Genomic DNA, 22924 nt, shown 5'->3' on the forward strand with positions numbered 1-22924 from the left:
TGAAGGCTCGTGCCCACACCTGGTGCCTGCTCTTGTTGAATTCCTGTGGTCAGTTTTCTTTTGCATGTGCTAGGCAGGTGCTTTGCCACCGAGCCTCACCGCAGCCCCTTTGATTTCCAATTAATTAACTAATTATTTTTTTTAGTATTGAACCCAGCGGTGCTCAACCCCGAGCCCCATCCCGCCCTTTCTATATTTTATTTAGAGACAGGACCTTGCTGAGTTGCTCAGGGCCTCACTAAGTTGCTGAGGCTGGCTTTGAACTCAGATCCTCCTGCCTCAGCAGGAGGCGTGTGCCACCTCACCTAGCTGATTTTTTTTTGAGACAGAGTCTTGCTAAGTTTGAACTTGTGATCCTCCTGCTTCAGCCTCCCAGGCAGCTGGGATTCCAGATGCACTTCTGTGCTGGGCCGCTAGTCCCCTCCTGAGGTGGGAGCTGTCGTTCCCCCTTGCAGATGAGGAACCTGAGGCTCCAGATGGGAGGGTCTTCTGGGTGGTCAGTGACACAGCAGGACTGAGCTGAGACTGGATCCAAGGAGGCGTCTCCATCCTGGATGTGCCCAGAGGGCCCGGTGGACCCTCGTGGGGACTGTTTCAGAAAGGTCACAGTCATGGATCATCATCCAGGGCAGGATGCTGCCCTACTCAGGGCCTGTGGAGATGCCTCTTCCGTTCCTGCATGTGGGGAACCCTCCCTTCCCTTCATCACACGCCTGGGTGCTCCAAACTCGTCACCAAGTGGCAGCAGAGGAGGCTGCTAGTACGACTGCTTCGGGTGGCCGAGGTCCTTCTGTCTGCCCCGCTCTCAGCCTGTCCCCGCTGAAGCCAGGATGATGTTAAAAAGCATCTCTTTTTGCTGGCTCCCTCCACTGGCCTTCCAGCACCCTCCGTTCCAGTCTGAAGTCACTGTGCCCTGCCTCCTGGGACAGCCCTGCTCCGCTCCTTGTGACTTATGTTCTCCTTGGACCTTCGCTCCCGACTCCACTCCAGCTCCTTGGCCGCCTCCTGTGCCCTGCTTGGGGCCTGTGTGCCTTCTCTCTGGAACACGCTGCCCTGAGACCTGGCCGCCTGCGTCTGTTGCTCGGATTCACCATCGCGGGTGACTTCGTGGCTGCCTGGTCTGAAGGAGTCGTTCCTTCATTTCCTGTTGTTTTTTGAATGGACGTTTCATTTTAGAGTCTCTCTAGATTTCCAGAAAAGTTGTGAAGACAGCGCTGAGAGTTCCCACGTCGCCGCCCGCCCGCCTCACCCCGTCCCTGGCATCCTGGGGTACTGCGCTTGCTGGACTCGGGATCGGGCGGAGCAGGTTATCACCAAGGAAAGCCCTTGCTTTGCTCTGATTTCCTTAGTTTGTCCAGTAAGGCCCCTTTTCTGTTCCAGACTCCCATCCTCGATCCCTCGTTGTCCCATCTCCTCGGGCTCCCGGCTGTGACAGGTTTGCGGACTTTGCTTGTCTTCGATGGCCTTGACAGTCTCGAGGAGTATGGGCCAGGTGTTTGGGTTGCCCCCTCCTGGGTTTGTGCGGTGTTTCTCAGGACTGGACGGTGGCAGACTGGCATTATGGGTTTTGGGAGGAAGACTGCTGGGGTAGAATGCCATTTCCGTCACCACATCAAGGATACCTGTTATCAGTGGGACTTATGGCTGCTGAGGCCGACCTTGGCCACCTGGCCATGGTAACCGTTCCTCCCGTCTCGTATGGTGTCCTTTGGAAGGGGCCGAGATGCCCGAGCCTCTGGGAGGGCCGGGGCTCTGTGTTGATTATCTGGAATTTTTCTGTATGGGAGATTTGTTTTTTCTCCCCTGTTTACTTAATCCTTTATGTGAGTGTGAATTTAAGGATAATTGGTTTATACTTTGGGTTATAATACCAGGCTAATTATTTATTTTATTGCACATTGTTCCCATTTTGGAAGCTGGGAGTCAGGCCCGCCCCATCCCATAACTGGAGATTGAACCCAGGATCACCCTACCACTGAGCTATGTACCCAGCCCTTTTTGTTTATTATTAGTTTTTTGATACCAGGGATTGAACTCAGGGGCCTCAACCACTGAACCACATCCCCAGCCCTATTTTGTATTTTATTTAGAGACAGGCTCTCACCAAGTTGTTTAGTGCCTTGGTTTTGCTGAGGCTGACTTTGAATTTGTATATCCTCCTGCCTCCGCCTCCCGAGCCATTGGGATTACAGGCGTAAACCACTGTTATTTTTTATTTTGAAACAGTCTCACTAAGTTATAGAGACTGACCTTGAGCTGGAGATCCTCCTGCCTCAGCTGCCTGAGTAGCTGGAATTACAGGCATGCGCTGCCTCACTTAGCTTTGTTTTTTGTTTTTAAATTGGGAAATGGTATTGGAAACCAAGATCTGCGTGCTGGGTATGCTCATTGCTCCTGGGTGTCCACTGGTGTCCACTGGGCCACCCTTTGCTTCTAGTTCTCTGAACTGACAGAGCAGGGAAGCATTTACGTGTGTAGTTACCGGGATGCACCTGTCTGTAAGTATCTCTGCACATGCCCATTTGTATCTGTATTAGCTCAACATGAGATCACACGCTTGACCCCCACGCCTTCCCATCACCGCACGGTCAGTTCTAGCCTCGTCCCCTTAGTTGAAATCTCCCAACTAAGAGTGAGAAGTATGGCTCCTGCTGTCTGCTGCTTGTGTACCAAGTCCTGGTACATCTTTAGCCTGATCTGTAACGTACAGCTTGATGAATGTGACGGAGCATTTGCTTGTGGGACCATGACTCGGGTCCAGATGATCGAGCACTGTCTGCATCCAGAAGTTTCCTGATCACTCCAGTATTGCTCTTAGACCTTATTTGTTGGTTGCTGGGCCAGAATGCAGATGCCTCCTCTGAAAGGGCCTGGGCCTCCTTGCTCACCCCTCCTCTCCCTCTGGGGGTCAGGATGGCACAGCAGTTTTGAAAGCCAAACTCCTAGAGCCCGAGTCCTTGGTTCAGGGTCGCCTCTTCCCTAGCTCGGGATTCGCTGTGGCTTGGTTTCCTCCCGCTGGGGTGATGAGGATGTAGAGCGAGGGCCGAGGTACATTCGCCCACCTGTCGGGTGCCCAGGGAGGTGCCAGGGGCTGGAACAGGCTTGCAGGGAGGAGGAGCTGGTGCCCCTGCTGTTCTGCTCTTCCCCCATTTTCAGTCTCTAGGAAAGGTGTGCAGGGAGGTGTGTCCGAACTGGGCAGGGGCACAGCGAGGGATCACCTGGGGTGCCCCAGTGCACAGGTCAGGACCAGGTAGAAGTGCCTCTGTCTGGGATCCTGACACCAGCCTGCCTGTCCTGTTGCCTCTGCAGCATTTGGAGAAAGCTGTTTGGAGTGATTTCTCAGGTGCTTGGGTGCCCTTGCTTGGGTGGGCCGTCCCTGAGCAGGAGGGGTCACTCTGTTTCGAGGGAGAACTTCCGCTTTGCCCAGGGTGCTCTGGGGAGGCTCTCTCTCTCGGGGAGGGTGCTTTTGTCTCCAGGACACCTTTCTGAGAGTCACGGGGTTGGGTGAGGTGATGACACCTGTAGTGACCTGGTGTTGGCTGGGTTGCTGAGACTCCAAGAACTGAAGTCTGTGGGCAAAGGTGACATTTGTTTTTTGTTTTTTTTTGGGTACTAGGGAATGAGCCCAGGGGTGCTTAGCCACTGAGCGACACCCTCACCCTTTTTTGTATTTAAATATTTAGAGACAGGGTCTCACTGAGTTGTTTAGGGCTGCCCTACACGAAGTTGCTGAGGCTGGCTTTGAACTCGGGATCCTCCTGCCTCATCTTCCTGAGCCGTTGGGATTGTAAGTGTGTGCCAACTCACCCAGCCAGTGTGACGTTTGTGAAAGTGGACAGCAGGATGCAGAGCCTGATCACTCTGTTTTAGCTCCAGTTACCTCCGAGTCCCCAGTGCAATGCTCTAGACTCAGTGCACACTGGTTATTCCTCTAGCCTGTTTGTCTTGTTTGGGAAAGTCGGTGCTTTGGTCCCCAAATGACACTTTCTGTCTGTGTTCTTTGGTTATGAAGCAGTGGAAGCCAGCTCTGGTTCATTTGGACAGGAAGGAAGATGGTCAGTGGGCTCATGGGAAGGCTGGTAGTCCGGGGACTGGAATCAGTCTGTGGCCTTCTTAGGAATAGCAGGGCAGGGTCCACGTGTCATGCGTCTGTCCTTTGATTAGGGAAGGGCTAGTTTCTAGACACCTTGGACCCACCAATACTGTCTCCTCAGGGAAGAGAGAGTTCTCAAAAGGAGCAGAAGGGGACCATCTTGGCATCTTGGGAAGCTGGCAGCATTACTCTCTGCTGGCAGGTGGAAAACAGGCCCGAGCTGTACTCTACTCGGGAAACTTAGGCACTGATCATTGGCGCAGAAGTCTTGATCCTTTTCCGACATCTGGTCCTTACAACCTTTCAGGTTCTCTGACTACCTTTCAATTTGCACCCCTCTGCCCCAACGTACTCACTAATTCCCAAGTCCCTCGATGCCATTGTGTCAGCCTTGGCATTTTCCAGAGTGTTTACTTCTCAGAAGACAAAGTTTTCAAGCTTTCAAGATGACAGTTTGACATTTGTGTCCAAGATTAATGACAGACAGAAAGATGCTTGAGCATAAATTGGAAATGACATCCGGATGCCAGGTGTGTTTATGTGACTGATGTTTTGTGAGTACTTACAAAAAATTTGCAAATGACCACATTTGGTTCCCATAATGATGCTTTGGTATAGTATATTGTTCCCATTTCATAGTTAAGGAAATCGAGGCTCCTGTCAAGGGTTCTGAGGTAAATACTTGCAGGGCCCAGCAAGTAGGTCAGTGTTTGCTGATGGCATCTGGGATTCTGGGGGCTTCTGTGAATGAGGGTGCTTCCATTTCATTGTTGACCCTAGGGATACGGTTTATCTGATTTAGAAATGTGGTCTCTGCAAGCTGGGTGTGGTGGCGCATACCTGTAAACCTGGCGACTGCCACAGGAGGATCGCAAGTTCAAGGCTAGCCTTGGCAACTTAGACCCTGTTTCTAAATGAAAAATAAAAAAGGGCTGGGAATGTAACTCAGTGCGAGAGCATCCCTGGGTTCCATCCCCAGAATAAGAAAAAAAAAAAAAAAAAAAAAAAGGAGAGATGTGGTCTAAGGACACCAGCTTTTCACAGACCATGCATGAGTCCAACAAAATACATCTTGAGACAGAGTGGCCGAGGGCTGTCAGTTTGCATTCTCCATTAGACTGGTCATGGCAGAGTGCTTGCAGGACTTTGGCCACACTGTGTGCGAGTCAGGACAAGCCCCGAGGAGGTCCGGGTCTTGAAGCCTGGAGAGTGATGGACTCGGTGCGTTCCTGTCTCCGCACAAAGGCTGTCCTGTCCGGGCTGCCTGCAATGACTGTGGAATGCAGATGCCCGGCTGCCAAAGCTGAAAACATTTAAAAAAATGTCTGTGTAATATCACAAGGGAATGAGCCACTTGGAGAGCAGGCGCAGATGCAGCGGAAGTCAAGACATTAGAATCCTGCACAGTCTCATTCTTGCTGAGATTTGCCTGGGTTGGAGATGTTTTCAGAGACAGGATGCTAGAGAATATACAATTATAGCAATTTGCTAACCAGCCCCAGACCTTAATTAGTACAGGATCCTCGTTCTCATTGTTGTATGTAAATTAAGATTCTCACAAAGGGATTGTTTATGAGGATGACTCTGAGATGGAGACCTTCTCTCTTGTTTCAAGGAAACTCTTTAAGAAAATGGAACCGTAAACACTTTAAAACCACAGGGCAGCGCAGAAGCGCGGAGATTTTTTTCTTGGAAGAAGTGAGCATCCGTGATTTCAACTCTGTTTTGCCTTTTTTATTTCTCCAAGTAGTACCATCCATGGACTCTACAGTATAGAGTTTATTTGTGAGTTAGATAACTACCAGATTGTTCCTCTCCTAACAAGGTCTAAAATATCCCAGAGCTCAGAAGATGCCTGGCTGCGGCTTCCCAGCCGGGAGCAGCCTACCTTCTCTTCCAGCGTTGCCTCTGTACGTCTGTGTGTCTGTATGCGGAGCCCCGTTGGTGACGCCTGTGTGATTTAATTTAGCTTTGGGGTTCACTTGGGGAAAGTGTGCCCCTGCTCCGCTTTTGAAGCCTGACCCTGGTACTTGTTTATGTGACTATTACTATTCTAAAGGACCGTGGTCTGAAAATAGGCTCTTTTCAGCCTGAAAAAGGAGCCACATCTTTTTCTTCTTCCAAGAAAAGCCTTGGAGGGCTTTTAGAGATTCTGGCACTTTTTTTTCACTTGAAAGTTTTGAATAATAGTCGCAGGTCGAGTATCCTTTATCTGAAATACTTGGGACCAGAAGTGTTTTGGAGTTCAGATTTTGTGACAGATTTTGCAATATTTGCATGTACATAATGAGGTACCTTGGGGATGGGACCTGAGTCTAAACACAGAATTCATTACAGTTTCGGTCGCATCTTCGACGCACGGCCCATTTTAGGCAGTGGTTATCTTTAGTGGGCCTCTCTGGTGATCGACCGTCACATGAGACCAGGTGTGGAATTTTCCACTTGTGATGTCCTGCCAGCACCAGAAGTGTCAGATTTTGGAGCACCTGGGGTTTCAGGTTGTTGGACTAGAGATCCTCAAACCTGAACTTTATTTGGCTCCTGTGGATTTGTTTTTCTTTTTGACACAGAATCTCACTATGTTGCCCAGGCTGGTCTTGAGCTCATGGGCTTAAGCCGTTCTCCTGCCTTAGCCTCCTGAGTAGTTGGAACTACAGGTCTGCACCACCAGGGTGGCTCATAGGTGGATTCTTTACCAGTGACACAGCGCGTTTGGGAAGGCCATGTCTCGAGGCAGGAGCAAGTGCAGTGTTACAGGCCCACTTCAACCTCCCGGGGACCCCTGCCCACCCCTGCACTCCTAGCAACCTAGAGATGGGCATTTCACAGACTGTAAAGGAACACCTCTACTGATCTTCGTCCCTGCTATCCTGGTGTGTGTGCTCCATCCCATCCTTGCCTTCTCTCAAGACTTTGAGGATCAGGCAACTCTAGGCCAAGAAAGAACAGCAAATCCCATTCCTTGTTCTATTCTACTGGCCTTCCCCTGCTGCTGTTCTTGGTTTTTAGGATAAAGAACACAGTAAAATCCTCATGCATGCCCCCGCCATCTTGCTGCCTTCCTCATTGACCTCCTCGCTCTCTGTGTTCCCCTCTGTCTTCATACACACTCGACCTTGCAGATCCTTGAAAGAGTCACTGCTGGCCACAGGGCCTTTGCTCACACCTGGAAGCTCCTCTCCTTTTTCCTTGACGCCCCTCCCCACCCCTTCGCTTGAGGCTCTGGGTGAGGGTGAGTTGTTTTTGCTGACCCTTCTCTTACCTGTGTTGCTCTCAACTAGCACTGTGCCTTTTGGTGTGGTGTGCAGTGACTTTGTGTTTTGAATGAATGTTTAAACTTTGTCGATCTGACGGATAGAACTTGTATCTTTGGGAATGAAGTAAAATCAGCCTTTTGGTGGAGAGAATGGCTTGGTTTCTAGCATAATTCAGTGCCTGGAAATAATTGCCTAACTCAGATGTCTGTTCCCTATGAAACACCTGGGGCCTGTCTTTTCCCTCCAGGGACGGGGTACTCTTTGACATGGCCCCTTGCCTCTGCTTTCTTTCCTTCCCGACACCATATTTCTGCTGACTTCTTTGAAAACAAGTCCAGTTGTCCGACTCTCTGCTGTTTCCAAGGGCTCCTGCTGATTGGTCGGGGCAGAGATTCCAGCCTGCCCCAGCACCGCAGGGCCCTGCAGATTGGCCTCCTGTCTGTCCTGTGATGTGTCCTTGCTGACAGCTCTTCCTGGCTGCTCTCCCCCGAGGACACTGTCCCCTGGTTTTCGCCACATCCCTGGAGACCCTGGTCCTCCCTCATGAGCCCTTGACTTACACAAAATCACTCTTGAAACTGCCTTAAATTGCCCATGAAGGGAATCAGCTTTGATCAGAAATGCTCATGCTTACTAAAGGTTTGAGGAATTTCAAGCTAGACTGAAGGAGGAATGACAGGCAAGTCCATCGCCACACCTCTAGGCCTTGAATTCACCTTCCGGGTCCCTCCAGGCAGATACTTCTGAGGGGTCCTGTCTGCCAGGCCTATTCCGGGTCTTGATACTGAGCTTCTCTAGGCCAGTGTGGCAGCCTAGCTTCTCTAGGCCACCATGATAGCAGTTATGTATTTAAGTTTATAGCGTGGAAAATAAGAGTTCTTTCCTGAGCGGTCCTAGCCAGACTTCAAGTGCACAGCGGCCCCATGGGGCTCCAGGCTGCCATAGGAGACAGCGCAGATGCAGGAGGGACACAGAACAGGGCTGGCATTATGGCAGGAGCTGTCAGACTGCCCTCCTCTGCGGCTCTGGAAGGTGAATGGGCTTATTGTGAGCTGGGCTTGTAGGTGGGAGCAGCCAGCCAGCCAGGGCCTGCGGCTCGGGCTGCTTACCGGCCTGGAGTTCACATTTTGCTTGATGAGACCTCTCTTCCTGTCTTCCCAAGTTGGCATTTCTTGTCCAGGTCCTGATAAACTACCTTTTGCCGGACCCTGGCACTGACTGGGGTCAGGCTCCTCAGGGTGGGGGGGGAGCTGACTGCCTTCCTGGCTTCCCGTAAAGCCACACCTGCTGTGTGGTTCTGTCCCTGCACCCTGGGGACCAAGCTGTGCATCTCTTCCTAGTAGCTGCTGAGCACACTTCTTTTTCAACCAGGGTATCTTCTTAGAACTAAAATTAATTGTAAGGGAAAAAATGGTCTGTTGGATTTGTCCTTTCAAATTGCAATAGAATCGTGTACCTCCTTGCAACAGGTCCAGCTGTTCAGAGGAAAAGCTAAGCCCCCTGTTTGGGCAGGTAACCAGTGTTAATAGCCTGGTATGCTTCTATCTGGACCCCCCCCCCCCATGATTATACGAATATAAACAAAGCCATTCTGAGGAGGTTGAACTTTCTAGAACTTTCTTCCCCGGCCCCTGTCTCCCCCATCCCTCTCTTTCCTCTCCCTTCTCTTTCCTCCTCTTCCCCTGTCCTGGGAGGGATTCTCAAGGTTAGCGTAATTACCTGGAAGGTAAGAAGAGCGAGGACTGTGCCCACCAGGGAGTCTAGCCTTCCGCCTGAGGAGCAGCCTGGGCGAGTGTTCGAATGGAAGAGAGGGCCCTGCGGGGCCTGATATTTTGATTTGATTTCACCTGATTCTTTAGGAAGAAATCTGGTTTTTAAAATTCAGTTTTGCTTTTTTTTTTTTTTTTTTTTTTTGCGGTACTGGGGATTGAACCCCAGGGTCTCACACCTGCTAGTCTGGTGGTTTATCCTGAGCTGCACCCCTAATTTTTAAAAATCAAACCGATTAATTATTTATTTTTGGTACTGGGGATCTAACCCAGGGTTGCTTTCCCATTGAGCTACCTCCCCGGCCTTTTTTATTTTGAGACAGGGTCTCAATAAGTTGCTGAGGGTCTTGCTAAGAGGCTAAGACTGGCCTTGGTCTGCCTCCTGAGTCCCTGGGATTATAGGCCTGTGCCACCGTGCCCAGCTGCCAATTTAAAATACTGCCAACGGACTCAGAATTTTATAAAAGTAATGCCCATCGGTGGGCGGACTGTATTCAGTCTGTGGATGCCCATGTTGGCCACCTCTGGCCCGGGCCTCTGCTGGTGGTCCCCCTGGACCAACTGACCAGTGGTGGCTGTCCTTCTAGATCCCTGGTTCCCTCCATTACTGTAGATGGGTCTCTCTTCCTTCCTAGGCTGACCTGATTTGTCATCTCCTCCTCCCTAGTGAGCCTCTTGTAATTCCCCCCTTGGCACTTCAGTGTTTGGGGACCATCTTTCAAACCGGGTGGCCATTTTGTGGGCCCGGAAATAGTGTAGCTGGGAAGATCTGAGGCCATGTGGTAGGTAGGTGGGCATTTTTGGAATCTAGACTAAGCCTGGGGGCCACAGATGCTTGGACAGGCTGGGGAAGCTGGACGGAGGCAGGAGAGGGAGCCCTGACTTCTCCACTCCTGCCCCTTGGGCCCGAGCGGGGTGAGAACTTGAGAGGCCGCGATGGACTTGCCGTTGCGCAGGGGGCCCAGGGCCTGCCTGATGAGCCTGGCTTCACAGTGCAGGTGCAGAACTGGACAATCCCAGAGTGGCTGAGGCCTGGGGGGTGACCCTCCAGAGATCTTCAGACTTAACAGGCCCCTAGGACAAAGGGCACAGAGGCCAGCTCAGCTGGGGCCCAGGGAAGGTCACTTCTGTTTTTCTACTGACCAGTGACTCCAGAACAATAGCTCTCCCCAGGAGGTGGGATGAGTAGGAAATGGGTGGCCAGAGGCTTCACGGGTCCCCCACCTGCTTTTCAGCAATTGTGTTTAGAGCAGACCCTGTCACATTCAGGGTATAAATCCTCACTTAATCCCTTTCCCTTAGGGGAAATGGGCCTGTTGAGGTCAGGATGGCTCTGTACCTGTTGAAAGGGGAATTTCCTGTTCTCAGGTCCCTTTTGGGCCCTGGAATGGCCCGGGCTCTCTCTTGTAAATTGGTCCCTGTTGTTGGCTCCACATCCCTGCTGCTTCTGGATTTGCGCCCCTCTGGTCCTGGCTAACCCGGCGCTGTTGTCCATTCCGGTCATGGTCCAGCTGTGTTTGGGGGCACCTTGGCCAGGCTGTATGCCCAACACTGAGCTGCGGCAGAGGACAGGCATGCTGAGGTGGAACTCACAGTCAGGAGGAGACAGGGAGCAAGGGAGCTGGCAAGGAGGAAAAGCACTTTTAAAAAAAAAAATTTTATGTTCCCAGGGATTGAACCCAAGGGTGCTTAACCACTGAGTCACACCCCAGCCCTTTTTATTTTTTATTTTGAGACAGGGTCTCACTAAATTGCTTAGGGCCTTGCTAAGTTGCTGAGGTTGGCTTTGAACTTGCGATCCTCCTGCCTCTGCCTCCCGAGCAGCTGGGATTACAGACTGTGCCACTGTGCCTGGCAGAAAATAACTTGATAGATCTCAGTGAGAATGGCTACCGAGGGGAAGCCCCATGACTTCAGGATAATAAGATGAGGAGACTGGAGACCGGGTGGCAGGGAAGGTCTCTCTGGGGAGCCGATATTTGAGCCCAGAGTTGAAGTTGGCCACCATGGAAAAGATTGCATAGAACATTCTAGATAGACGTCCATCTTTGTGCAAATGGGACTGGCTTGTCTGAGCAGCAGGAAGGAGGCCACTGAGGTTGGAGCTGAGTGAGTGAAGAACAGAGGTGAGCAGGGCTGCTCGCTGAGGACACTAGGTCTCGATAAGAGGCTTGCAGAGGACGAGGAAGCAGGGTATGCCCTGCCTCGTTCAGTGCCCAGTCTTGTTAAGCAAGCAGACCAGCCGGCGGGTGGTCATGGGCTTGCACCACGGCAGCAGCTGTGAAGGTTGGGCTGAGTGACAGAAGTGGTGGGGGGCAGGAGAACCCTTCGCAGAGCACCTTGTAGGTGCTGGGCTTGGTAAAGACCGGGCACCCTGAGCCTGCAGGGTTGGACTTGCCTGCCTGCCTGCCTGCCTTCCAGTACTGGGGATCAAACCCAGGGTCGTGCACATTCCAGGCAAGCTTTCTTTCCCATCCCTTCTTATTTTGAGACAGGGTCTTGCTAATTTGCCCAGGCTGGCCTCCAACTTACAGTCCTCCCGCCTTAGCCTCCTGATTCCCTGGGATGACAGGCCTGAGTCAGCACACTCCCTGCGCCCTGGGATGGGAGTATTCCTAAAGTAGCTTCTGAGCTCTGGACAAAAAGAAAATAGGGAAGTATTTCGCTGGCGATTCCTTCCTCCCAGTACATAATCACATATTCTTGATGTTTCTCGTTTAGGTTTTTTTTTTTTTTTTTCGTTTAGGTTCTTGTCTGATTTTTTTTTTTTTTTTTTTTTTTTTTGGTCTAGAATGCAACCAGACATTTTGAGTTTACTAGTTACTTTACCACGGGCCTTTTTTCCTCTGAGCCTCAGTTACCTTATCAATAAAATGGGGCTTCTGAGAACCTGCCATCTTACAAAACTGTGGTGAGTTGGAAATAAATTGATACTTGTGTTTAGAAAATGATTCCCAGATAATAAGTGCTCAACAAAAGGCAGCTGTTTGTGTTTCTGGCTGTTCTCTCGGGAGGGCAGAGCCTTCTTTCCCTGGTGGCCCAGGTGTCTGGAAGTTGCTCAGTTGCTCTGAGTGACTGTTCCTATTGTTTTCTTCTCTTTGAAAGGCAGGTGGAGTCAGGGTGTCCTTAGCACAGGCTGCAGCGGTGGCTGATTTACTCAGGGTCGGGGCTCCTCTCCCGCTAGCTCACGGGGAGGTTCTTGATAGCGCACAGTGGACATTTTGGACCTGATCACCGTTGTGGGCCATCTGTGGGGTGTTTAGCAGCACCCCTGGTCTCTGTCCACCACGTGCCAGTAGCAGCCCCTCTCTCTGCCCGGCTGTGACTACCAAGTTGAGTTCTGACTACCAACACTGCCCTGCACTGTTTTGAACATTCAACATTTAGTGTGGCCCTGGATTGACGGGAGGTTGGGGTGAGGGCTGCCCTGAGCTCCTACTGTATACCAGTTACTGGGGACACAGACGTGGCCCATGGCCAGGACAGCACCTGGCATGTAGTGAGTGCTCCATAAATCCTATTGTCCCTGTCCCCGCAGCCATTTTAAAGTATCGGAGCGTTCAGTCCAGCATTCAGGAGTCGTGCTTACTGAGTGTGTTCTAGCTCTCTGCAGACCCAGGGCCCGCCTGGCCCTCTTCCCGCACCTCAGCCCTGTGCTGGCCTGTGTTCCCGAGGGTCTTGACCCGGCAGCACAGGGTGCGTCTCCCTCCCCCACGCTCCGCATCTCGCTGGGCATTACTGCCGCATCGCGTCTTGCTCCCCGGCCGCACTGCAGGGGCTGCCGGTGACCCCCGCGCCGGTAGGTGTGGGAGGGCGTCTTGGCACCCCGCGCCGTCCGGGGTTCAGCGTCCCGCCCTGCGCCCAGGGCCCTCCCTTCCCGAGGGGTCGGCCCTTTTCCCTGGTGTCAGCGTCTCCTGGTGCGCACCAGGTGACTTGGAGAGGCCTTTGAGAAGGGCACTTGGAGAGAAGCCTGCGGAGCGGCCCTGCCCAGCGGCTCCTCGGCCTCGGCTGCCTCCTCTGAGGCGCCTTTATCCCTCCTCCTCGCAGACCCACTCTTGGCTTCAGCCGCAGGCGGCACAGAGCCCTCTTTTTGGCTCCGCACTGGCCCTGGCCGGGCTGCACATTGCACCTGAGCTTTCCAGAACCCGCAGCGTGGGCGCGGGCCGGCCCGGATGAATAATGCGCAGGCAGCCGGTTCCTCCACATTCCGGGTGCGATCTGGCCTCTGGCGAGGCCGCGGCCCTCAGCCACTATCATGCCGGCCGCCCTGGGCCTGCTCTGCTGAGCGCGGTGGGGGCTGGCGCTTTCCTGGAGCGGGTTGGGCCCTGCCTCTTGGTAAAGTCCCTGAGCTCGGCATCCAGCCAGGAAATCCCTGGTCGGACACTGCTGTGTTCTGTCCCTGGGGCCTCATCCCAGCTCCCAGGGAGAAGTGAGGTTGCTGGGTGCTCAGGCTGCTGAGAGCTGGACGCCGAATCCCTCTCCAATCAGCCCCTCTTCCCTGGGTGGGAGCAAGCTCAGCTCGTGCCCTTTGGTGGCATTGTGAGAGGCTGTGTAGGGGTGGATTCTTCTCCTGCACCCAGGACGGCCTTCCCATTTCCAGGAAGCACATCAGAACGCAAGACAATTGGAAGCCGTTATTAAAACACTCCAAAGCACGTTCAACGTGCACACCACAGACCCCAGCCCCTTCTCCTCGCTCTGGCCTGCAGAGCAGCCGCGACTCCTTGTATTTATCCACATTCGCCTCAGTAAATGGCTCTTTGGTGCAGTGCACTGAGGACTTTCAGCTTAGCTGTGCTGCTGTCGAGGGTGATAAATTAGAGGCGAAAGCTCTGGGACGTGAAGGCAGGTCTCTGCCACAGACTGCCTGGTTGCAGAGAGGTGATGGTGTTCTTGCCCCACCAGGCCACCTAATGCGTCCAGGACCAGGGCTGGCCTGGTAAGTGGTGACTCTTAGCCTGTCCTCTCTGCTTCTTCCTCCTCCCCCTGGGAGAGGCTGCCGAGGAGCCGGAAGCGGGAATGTCTGAGGAGCGAGCCTCTGTCTCTTTTGGAAAGGCCAGGCCAGGCCCTCTGAGGAGCCAGGCCTCCTCCATGGCTGGTAAGTGTGCCCTCCTGCGCTGCCTGCCCGTGGCTTGCTTGGTGTTGAGCTGCCTGCACTGCCCGGGAAAGGACACTTTCCCAAGTCCAGAGGGACCCTTTTATCCACGGCCTTGTTTTCCCCTTCAGCCCATTTCCTGGTTCTGGGAGGGAGCTCCCCTTCACTGAGGGCATCCTGAGAAGCAGCAGGAGAACGTGGAGGACGCCCAGCCTCTAGTCCTGGCAGGCCCAGGCGGGCAGGCGCCGCGTCCTCCGTGGGTTTCTGTGCTCTGGGGCTCGTTCATTGTCAAGGAGAGCTGTTGAGACTCACGTGGTGCTGGTGGCTCAGACATTCTCTGCTCCAGGGCCAGTTTTACCCCCAGCCCCGTCCTTCGCCCTAATTCCTGCTCTCGCCAGGAGGCAATTCCTGGCCTCTTTTGGATGTAGGTACTCCTGGTGAGGCCCCAAGACTCCTGCAGCGGAGGCCTGCTGGGGTGCCTGCCCTGGCTCTGGAGGGCGCACGCTTTGGGAATGGTCAGCGCTGTCGACTTTGCTGTTCCTGGGAAGGCAGCGCGTGTGGTCTTGTTCGAGGCGGGTTGTGCAGAGGGCTGGTGGTCACTGACAGCTGTCTCAGCTGGTGCCACAGCCCCTTCTGACCTTTCTCTGCCCGGACCCGGAACCCTGGCATTTTTATAGTCTGATTGAAATGCAGGATTCGCATCCTCGGCTCATTCCGGTTTCCGGATAGACTGGTGTTTTCGATAGCTGCGAACTATCTGTGGGGTTGATTGAACGTGCGCTTGGGAGAAGGCAGGCTCTGCTTTGGGCGCGGTGGCGGTGCGGAGGAGGAGGATAGGAGGAAGGAAAGGCAGAGTGATTGAGGCAGCTCCTCGACCCAGGGCTTCCTTTTTGCCAAGTCTCCTACGGAAAGTTTGAGCAAAGTGAACTTATCTCATCCTTGGGTAACTCTTCAGGCAGCTTATCTCCATCTTCGAGAACAGCACAGAGAGGGTGAGTAGCTTGCTCACGGTCACACTGTGGGAAGAACAGAACTGTGGGCTGTTAATGCCAGAGAGCAGTTTCTGACCCCCTGTCTTGGTCATCTGCGACCTGGTGCCTGACTACTGTGTCAAGTGACCAATTTGTTCCAGTTTGCCCAGGGCCCTGCCAGCGCAGGTTGTCCCCCTGCTGCTGAGGTGGACAGTGGACATGGCTGTCCCACTTTCCTTGCATTCAGGCCCCGGCAGACTTGCCACAGACGTTGTTAAGGAAATTTAACACCCACAGAAACAGAGGCCTGGCCTTGGCGCTTCAGCCCTTTCCCTGGAGGGAGGTGACGGTTCCCTGTCGTGGGTGTTGTTTCCTAGACCCAGGAGAACATCCAGCGCTGAGTCAGGCACGGGATGCGGGTGGGGGACAGGGTGCCCGGTGTGGCCTGTCAGGGAGGCCTCGGTGGAGATGGGGAAGGGAGGGGAGGCGACCTGGAGCCCCAGCCTCTTCGCAGCGAGCCACACCCCCTCCTCCCAGTCCCTGCAACTCTTTGTTGGACCTTCCCTGCCCCCAGCTCCATCTGCTGTTGAGAAAAAGAGAGAAAAGCAGAGAGCGAGCTGTTAGGCCCTGGAGCCTGACCTGGGAATCGGGGCCCAGAGCTGGGGATGAGGCCCTGCGGGGCGAGGCCTGCGGCGCGGGGTTGGGACCTGGGCCTCAGAGTCAGCATGCGGCCTGGGCGCAGTCCCCAGCCCGCCACTCAGCAGCTGTGCCTTCTTGGGCAGGTGACCTGGAGGGCACCACAGGGAAGCATTCTGAACAGCGCTTGCTGATCGCATGTGACAAAGGACAGTCTTTGCTGTTAATACCTGTGGCTCAGGAAAGCTCAGAGGCCCGGTCAGCTCGAAGGATGGATTCCCTCAAGTCATGGGACGGTCAGGAAGTGCCGTGCGGGATCATTTTTGGTGGCTCCCAGGGCAGGTTTGGGAAGGCTCTGCCCCACGCTTGGCACCCAGGAGACCCTGCGGATCTGAGGAAGGCTCCCTGCTCTCCTTGCCCCGTTCCCAGGCCGCGCACCCACGGGATCCCACCCAGGGCCAGACCTATTTTTGGGGAGTGGGGAGGCAGAGGTTGCTGGTGGGCCAACCCCATAGAGTCACGGGTCTCACTAACCCAGAGAAAGTGTCCCAAAACAAAAGGAAGAATCCCTTCAGATCAAAGGTGACCCTGTCCCCCAGCTGCAGTCTGAAGTGACTGTTTGTCATCGTTCCAAGTTCACAGATGAAATGTGCTTAGCAATACGGCCTCGTCAGAATTAAATCATTAAAGGAGAAAAAAAAAATTTGACTCAGCTTTCTGGAAAAGGTCCTTGTGGTGGCTTCGTTACCATGACAACAGCCAGGTTTCTGCCACCACGCTGGCACCACCAGAGGCCTGTTCCCCGCCGAGGGCTTGAGTCAGAGCTGACCCGCCATCTCCCGCCCCTGAGGAGGCAGAGCCCCGCGGTATTTCCCGGTACCTCTGCCTGCGAGCCGTGGACGGCCCTGCTGCTGACAGATGGCTCTGTTGTTTGGAGGCTATTAAATTTCTGCCCCTTGGATACAGCCACTGAACTCTCATTAACTCCGGGGGGAATTGGGGTGTTTGTGACAGCAGACCATTGGGGTTTTTATGTTCTACCGAGATGAAGGCTAGGAACACTCTTCATTGCGGGTGACCCTGGTCCAGACCTGTCCTTGCGCTGTGCAGGACCTCTGTTTCCCCTTTTGTGTCCTGGTGGGCTTGGGCACACCCGCGTTGGTCGCTCTAGGTGGTTGATGAGAATATTAATTTCCGGTGTTGTTTTGACTCTTACCCCTGGAATTAAAGGACTTTGAATTCGAGGGACTTGGAGATCTTCTGGCCCTGTGGTCTCTATCTCTGGGTCACCTCTGAGAAGCCTGAGTAGGCTGTGGGCCCTCTGCCCAGGAAGCCGTGTCCACGTGCAGAAAGCTGCCCCATGATTCACGGTCCCCCAGTGCTGACGTGGACTCCAGGCCAGAACTTCTACTTGGGTCCCTTTCTTTCCTTCTTTTCCCATTTTGCAGACGAGGCACTGAGGCCCTGAGAGGTAAAGACGCTTGCGCAGGGTTCTTTCTGATTTAGCCTCATTTTCCAGCCTGGTGGCCTCGCTGGGCTTCTGTTCACGGAGTCCCAGCAAGTGAAGGAGACGGCTCAGCACTCTGGAGCGCGCGTCCCCAGACACGAGACCTCACGGTCCACCCCAGACACACACCCAAGAGCTTCTCAAACTGGGTGCATCCCAGTCCCTGGGCGTCCTGTAGAGAGAGGGGGCTGGGCCCTCTCCCTCTTGTTTCTGACTCTCTAGATCCAGGCAGGGCCCAAGAATTTGCATTCTAGTATATTCTCAGGTGCTGCTGCTGCCGGTTGCCATCGCCCTGGGGGACCATCGCCCTGGGGGACCATCGCCCTGGGGGACCTCAGCCACAGAGATAACGGTGCCAGGAGGAGCTGGTGCTGTCCTGGCCTTAGGGTCATCTGAGCACGGCTGGGCTGGGCTGGGCTGGGCTGGGCTGAGCTGAGCTGAGGGCCGTACCCTGGGTGTCTGGGGTTCTAATGGAAATGAGTGGCAGTGTCGAGGTGGTCCTTGCAGCGAGGAAGAGCTGTCCCTTCCAAAGTCCGGTTGAGAAACACTGGAAACACCCTGGTTTTTCCCCTCTCCATGCCCTTCCTCACTGTCCCATTGGAGAGTCTTTCTTCTCCCTGAATCTGCTCAGAAATGTACAAACCAGAGCCTTTGCCCGATTGCTTTCTCTGTGTGTGTTTTGCGATGCTGGGGATTGAACCCAGGCCTGCTTTACCACTGAGCTACACCCCAGCCCTTTTTATTTTTTATTTTGAGATAAGGTCTTGCTAAGTTGCGGAGGCTGGCCTTGAACTTGAGATCCTCCTGCCTCTGCCTCCTGAGTTGCTGGGATTACGGGTGTGTGCCGTTACACCTGACTCAAAACAGCTTTCTTAAAACATTTATACTCGGGCTGGGGAGATAGCTCAGCTGGTAGAGTGCTCGCCTCACAAGCACAAGGCCCTGAGTTCGATCCCCAGTACCAAAAAAAAAAAAAAAAAAATTTATACTCTGACACTGGAGCAGAGTTATTGCGGTGTATCAGATTCATGTAGAGCAAACCCCAAGCTCCTTCTTGTGGTCTTCAAGCCTGTAGGGATCCAGTCCCAACTTCATCTAGCTGGGACGTTTTTTATCCTCCTATTGGGCCTCCTGTTCTGTTAATTAGGGACTTTGGTTCACACCTGCTGCTTTTTTTTTTTTTTTTTTTAATGTGAAACTGAACTTTATAAATACTTTCAATTTTCCTTATTTTGATAAAGTCATCCAGGCACATAGTGAATACAATACACAGAGGTATACAGGGAAAGATAATCTCTCCTCACTCCCTACAGATCTCCTTCCAAGGCAGCCACCTGCCCCCCTGTAGAGCCCGGCTGTACTTCTGTGTTCAAGCAGGAGTGTTCAAGGACTGATGTACATGTTACATCTTTTATGGGTCCATTAATGGTGCTGGGTACATGTTGCTTTGGCAATAGGCACCGAAGCTGGGAGGTCATCCGTTCCTGGGGAGGTGCCCTGTGATTCCTTGTTTTTGCAGTCCTGGGGAGCACACCAGAACCGCACACATCCCTGGGCCTTTTCATTTTTTTCTTTGAGACAGGGTCTCACTGAGTTGCGCAGGCTGGTCTTGAGCTCGCCATCCTCCTGCCTCGGCCTCCGAGCTGCTGGACTGCAGGTGTGGGGCGCGTTGCCCGGCTGCCTCATCTTTCTTAAGGGCTGGATCACTCCATTTCACTTGTAGACTGGCTGTTTGTTTGTGGACATGTAATTCGTTTCCAGTTCTGGGCTTGGACCCTCTTGTGTCTGCTCTGCTCCGAGACTCTGTTTATTGAATGGCTTCCCGGAGGAGCCTGTTGAGTCAGGCTGCGTGGAGAAAGTGAACCTTCCCATCAGACAGGGAAGTGGCCCTTCTGGGAAAGACGTTTTCTCTGGGGACGGTGCCTATCCCAGGCTGTGTCTTTTTAGTGGGCTTTCTCACTAACTAGCTCTTGTGCCTTGGGGGGCAACCCTTGGGGCTCCCTGGGCCTCCACTTGGGTGTCTGTGGGATGCTCCCCAGGCCCTGGGGTCTTCACCCTCAAGATGCCTCCGGTTAGCATCGAATTTCCACCAGGGCTGGGTCTGCTGGTCATTTGTCAGAACTTTCTGGGGGCCTGCTGCTGAGGCAAGAGAGGCCTGTCAGGCCTGGGCATCCCCAGAGGCTGCCTCTCCTTCCCGTCCAAAGGGCGGTCTTGCATATGGTGGCGTTGGACTGGTCCGCCTCCCTCTGCAGACGGGAGATGTGGATGCACAGGTATTTGTGCGTGTGGAGACTTGCCTGTGGTACAGCTGGAGGAGGAACCATTTGGGGATCGTCCTCTTCCTGCCCTGCACATCCCATCCCACCCGGGTGCCCTTGGTGTGCTCTCTGCTCTCCTGGTGTCTGTGGCCTCCGTTCTTCAGGATGTCAGGTGCACCCAGCCCTGCCCCTGCTGTCCATAAGCTGAGGAGACCACCTTGGGGTACGGGACGGACTCCGGTCCTTGCAGGTGAAGATCGAGTGGATGGCGGTCAAAGAAGGTTTAGATGAGATGCTGGGAGGCGGGAAATGAGGGTGGTTTGATGAGAGCGGGTTGGTATTTTTCAGGTGAGAATCAATGAAAATGTAATTTGTATTGATTTCTTTGGACGAAGGTCTCAAATAGACTGTCCACTGCTGAGCGGCTGGGAGGACTTCCCGAGGGACGGGTTTATTCTTTTTACGCAGTTCTGCTTTGTTAGCTTAACGGACATGAAGGGTGGTGTCCTCTCCTGTACAGAGCGTGGGTGCCTTCGTTCCCCTGTGTGCGGCCTTGGTGACCTGCCTTTCATTGTTTCCTGATTTGCCATCTTTGTGGGTGTGGAAAAGAAATTCTTGGCCATAAGAGCAATGCGGGTGCCTATGTGACGGCTCTTAGGAGCTCAGTCATGGTCCTGTCAACAGGGGCACTGTTGGGAAGGGAGCCGAGTGTGGCAAGACGGAGGACACGTTCCCACCCAAACCAGGGCGATGGTTATTCAGCTTTATCTGGTGTCATGAGGGCCTGTGGGCCCTGAATTTTTTGTTTTGGCAACCAATCAAGGAGCGGGGTGTGGTGGTTCATGCCTGTAATTCCAGCTCCTTGGGTCGCTGAGGCAGGAGGATCACAAGTTCAAGGTTAGCCTGTGTAAGACTCTGTCTCAAGATAAAATCTTTTTTTTTTTTTTTGGGGTACTATGGATTGAACTCAGGGGCACTTGTCTACTGAGCCACATCCCCAGCCCTCTTTTGTACTTTATTTAGAGACAGGGTCTCACGGAGTTACCTAGGACCTTGCTAAGTTGCTGAGGCTGGCTTTGAACTCGCAATCCTCCTGCCTCAGCCTCCCAAACCACTGGGATTACAGGTGTGCACCACTGCACCTGGCTCAAGATAAAAATTTAAAAAAGGGATGGGGACATAGCGGCAGAGTGCTCCTGGGTTCAATCCGCAGTACCGCCACCACAACAAAGCCCGTCACGCAGGCCGAAGGAGCCTGACCTCTCAGGCAATGGAAAGGGGAGCAGGCGTATTCCAGGAAGAGGGGTTTACCTGCAAATGACACTGGGAATTTGGGGACAGAGTGCACTTCGTCACACTCACACGCTCCGGGGGAGCCAGGCCGCCCCGACTGCTGTAAATGTGTGGTCCCGTGCGTCTCTTTCAGATCCTGGTTCCGCAGACAGAGCAGCCCAGAAAAGGAAGTTCCCCAGCCCGCCACATTCTTCCAATGGCCACTCGCCACAGGACACCTCCACAAGCCCCATTAAAAAGAAAAAGAAGCCGGGCTTACTGAGCAGTAACAGCAAGGAGCAGGTAAGGCCGCCGCTGGGCGCGGCGAGGCAGCGGGGCCCCGGCCATTGGGCCGGGCCAGGGGCGGCAGCGCTCCGGGCTCTGCAGAGCCGGGTCCTGGCGTTTATTCAGCAAGCTGCCCTGGCCTGCCAGTCATTTGCATGTACAGAAAGGGCAGCTCAGAAAGGGCCTGTTTGAAGATTTCCAGGTTTTCAGATCTGTTTGGGGACAGAGCAGTGACCCAGAGGAGACGAGGATATTGTTCTTTAGCGGGGTTGGGGCTTTTCCTTGGTTCCTTTTCTCGTACTCCTAGGCCTGTTTCCCCGGGCAGCCTGAGGATTTTCCCCTGCTGACCAGCGCTGGGCAACACGGCTCCCTGCCAGTCTCTTTCTCATCTGTAAAATGAAGGGTTGAGGCCCCTGGTAAGAGGCATGGCCCCAGGTCACCCTCCCTTCCTGCGCACAGGCTCCACCCTCCCCTGGCTGATGGGACTGTCAGTAGCTGGAAAAGTCTGTTCACCATCTTGGCTCATCTAAGGAGCCTTCTAGCTTTAACATTCTCAGATGTTCGATATTCTGGATAGAAAAGTGAGAGCCCTTGGGTGGACTCAGTGGTGGAACGGGTCTGTCCCCTCTGGACCGTGAGGTCACGTGTTCTTGTGTGTCACATGTTCTTCAGCAGGTTCCTGGTGACCCCCTCAACTATCGAGTCCCTTTCTAGTACTGGAGTGGGCCCTGGGGATTGACGATGGCATCAGACGAGGTTGTGGCTTTCACGGGAAGAGACCTAGCAGCAGTTCAGTGTCCAGGCCAGGGAGAGGTGTGTGTGTCTGAGCACAAGTCTATTTTCACTCTCAAAATTATAGAGCGAATTGCCAGCTCTGCCCTCCGCGCCGTGGCTGTGGGCAAGTTAACCTCCTTGTGTCGAGTTTCCTCATTTACTGAAATGGGGATCATGGTGCCGGGCCGTGAGGAGGACTCGTTGAGCTCAGGCACACAAATAGCAACAGCAGAAATGAAAAGCTAGGCTAGGCTGTGTCCCAAGAATAATAATTTCACATCTGATCCGGGAAGCAGGCCGTTTCTGTGGAAGCGTTCTAGATCCCTGCTGCCTGCTGTCTGCACGAGCCACGTGTGGCTCTTGAGCCCTCGAGATTGACCAGTCTGATGGCGGAACTTGGCTTTTCCTTTTGTTAAAGTGATGTGGCTGCCTGTGGCTTGCCGCTGCGTGCTGGATGACCCAGGCCCGGTCAGTTAGGGATCCCACTGGAGGAGGAGAAACTGGTGGGTCCTCAGTACACTTCAATTTGGGGTAAAAATAGTGTCTGATGACACCAGAGCAGACTCTGCCGCGTGTCACCCGCGGTTGCAGACATCTGTCATGTTTATGCCAGACCTGCTGGGAAGGGCTGTGTGCGTCCCCATTTTACAGATGAAGACACAGAGGTTTAATCGCTCCTCACGTCTCAGACGCTGGTGACGACCTGTTCCGGTCACCCAGGCGCCATCTCATAGCTCAGACTGAAGACTCAGAAAGAAAACGGTGGCCAGAGGATCCTCAATCCTCAGCCCCGTTCGGCTTCCTGAGCTGCCCTCCCTTACCAGTTCCCAGAAGTCTGGGGAGCAGATGTCCTTCCCGGCGGGGAGCAGTCCTTCCCTCTGCCTCCCTCTGCCACGCACACCCGCACAGCCGCCGTGGGAGTCCCCACCTGTTCTCTCAGAACCGGCTCATGGTTCTTCTGGAAGCGAATCCGCTCGGGTATTCGCTTCTCTGCCTTCTTACCCTTG

The 22924-nt window shown here is 53.7% G+C and overlaps 1 protein-coding gene across 26 annotated transcripts in view; it reads left to right on the forward strand.

The window, feature by feature from the left end:
• Zmynd8 (zinc finger MYND-type containing 8) overlaps positions 1-22924 on the forward strand; it is a 105692-nt gene that overhangs the window by 11271 nt on the left and 71497 nt on the right. For 23 of the 26 annotated variants that reach the window (XM_047535220.1, XM_047535241.1, XM_047535252.1 and 20 more), the window contains one exon: positions 21013-21161. In XM_047535220.1, coding sequence (XP_047391176.1) covers positions 21013-21161 — 149 coding nt within the window. Of the gene's footprint in view, positions 1-14033; positions 14218-21012; positions 21162-22924 lie in introns of those variants that run through there. The other 3 variants (XM_047535230.1, XM_047535251.1, XM_047535258.1) reach the window with 3 other exon arrangements.

This window comes from Sciurus carolinensis, chromosome 2 (assembly GCF_902686445.1).
Source record: "Sciurus carolinensis chromosome 2, mSciCar1.2, whole genome shotgun sequence".
NCBI classification, from domain to species: Eukaryota; Metazoa; Chordata; class Mammalia; order Rodentia; family Sciuridae; genus Sciurus; species Sciurus carolinensis.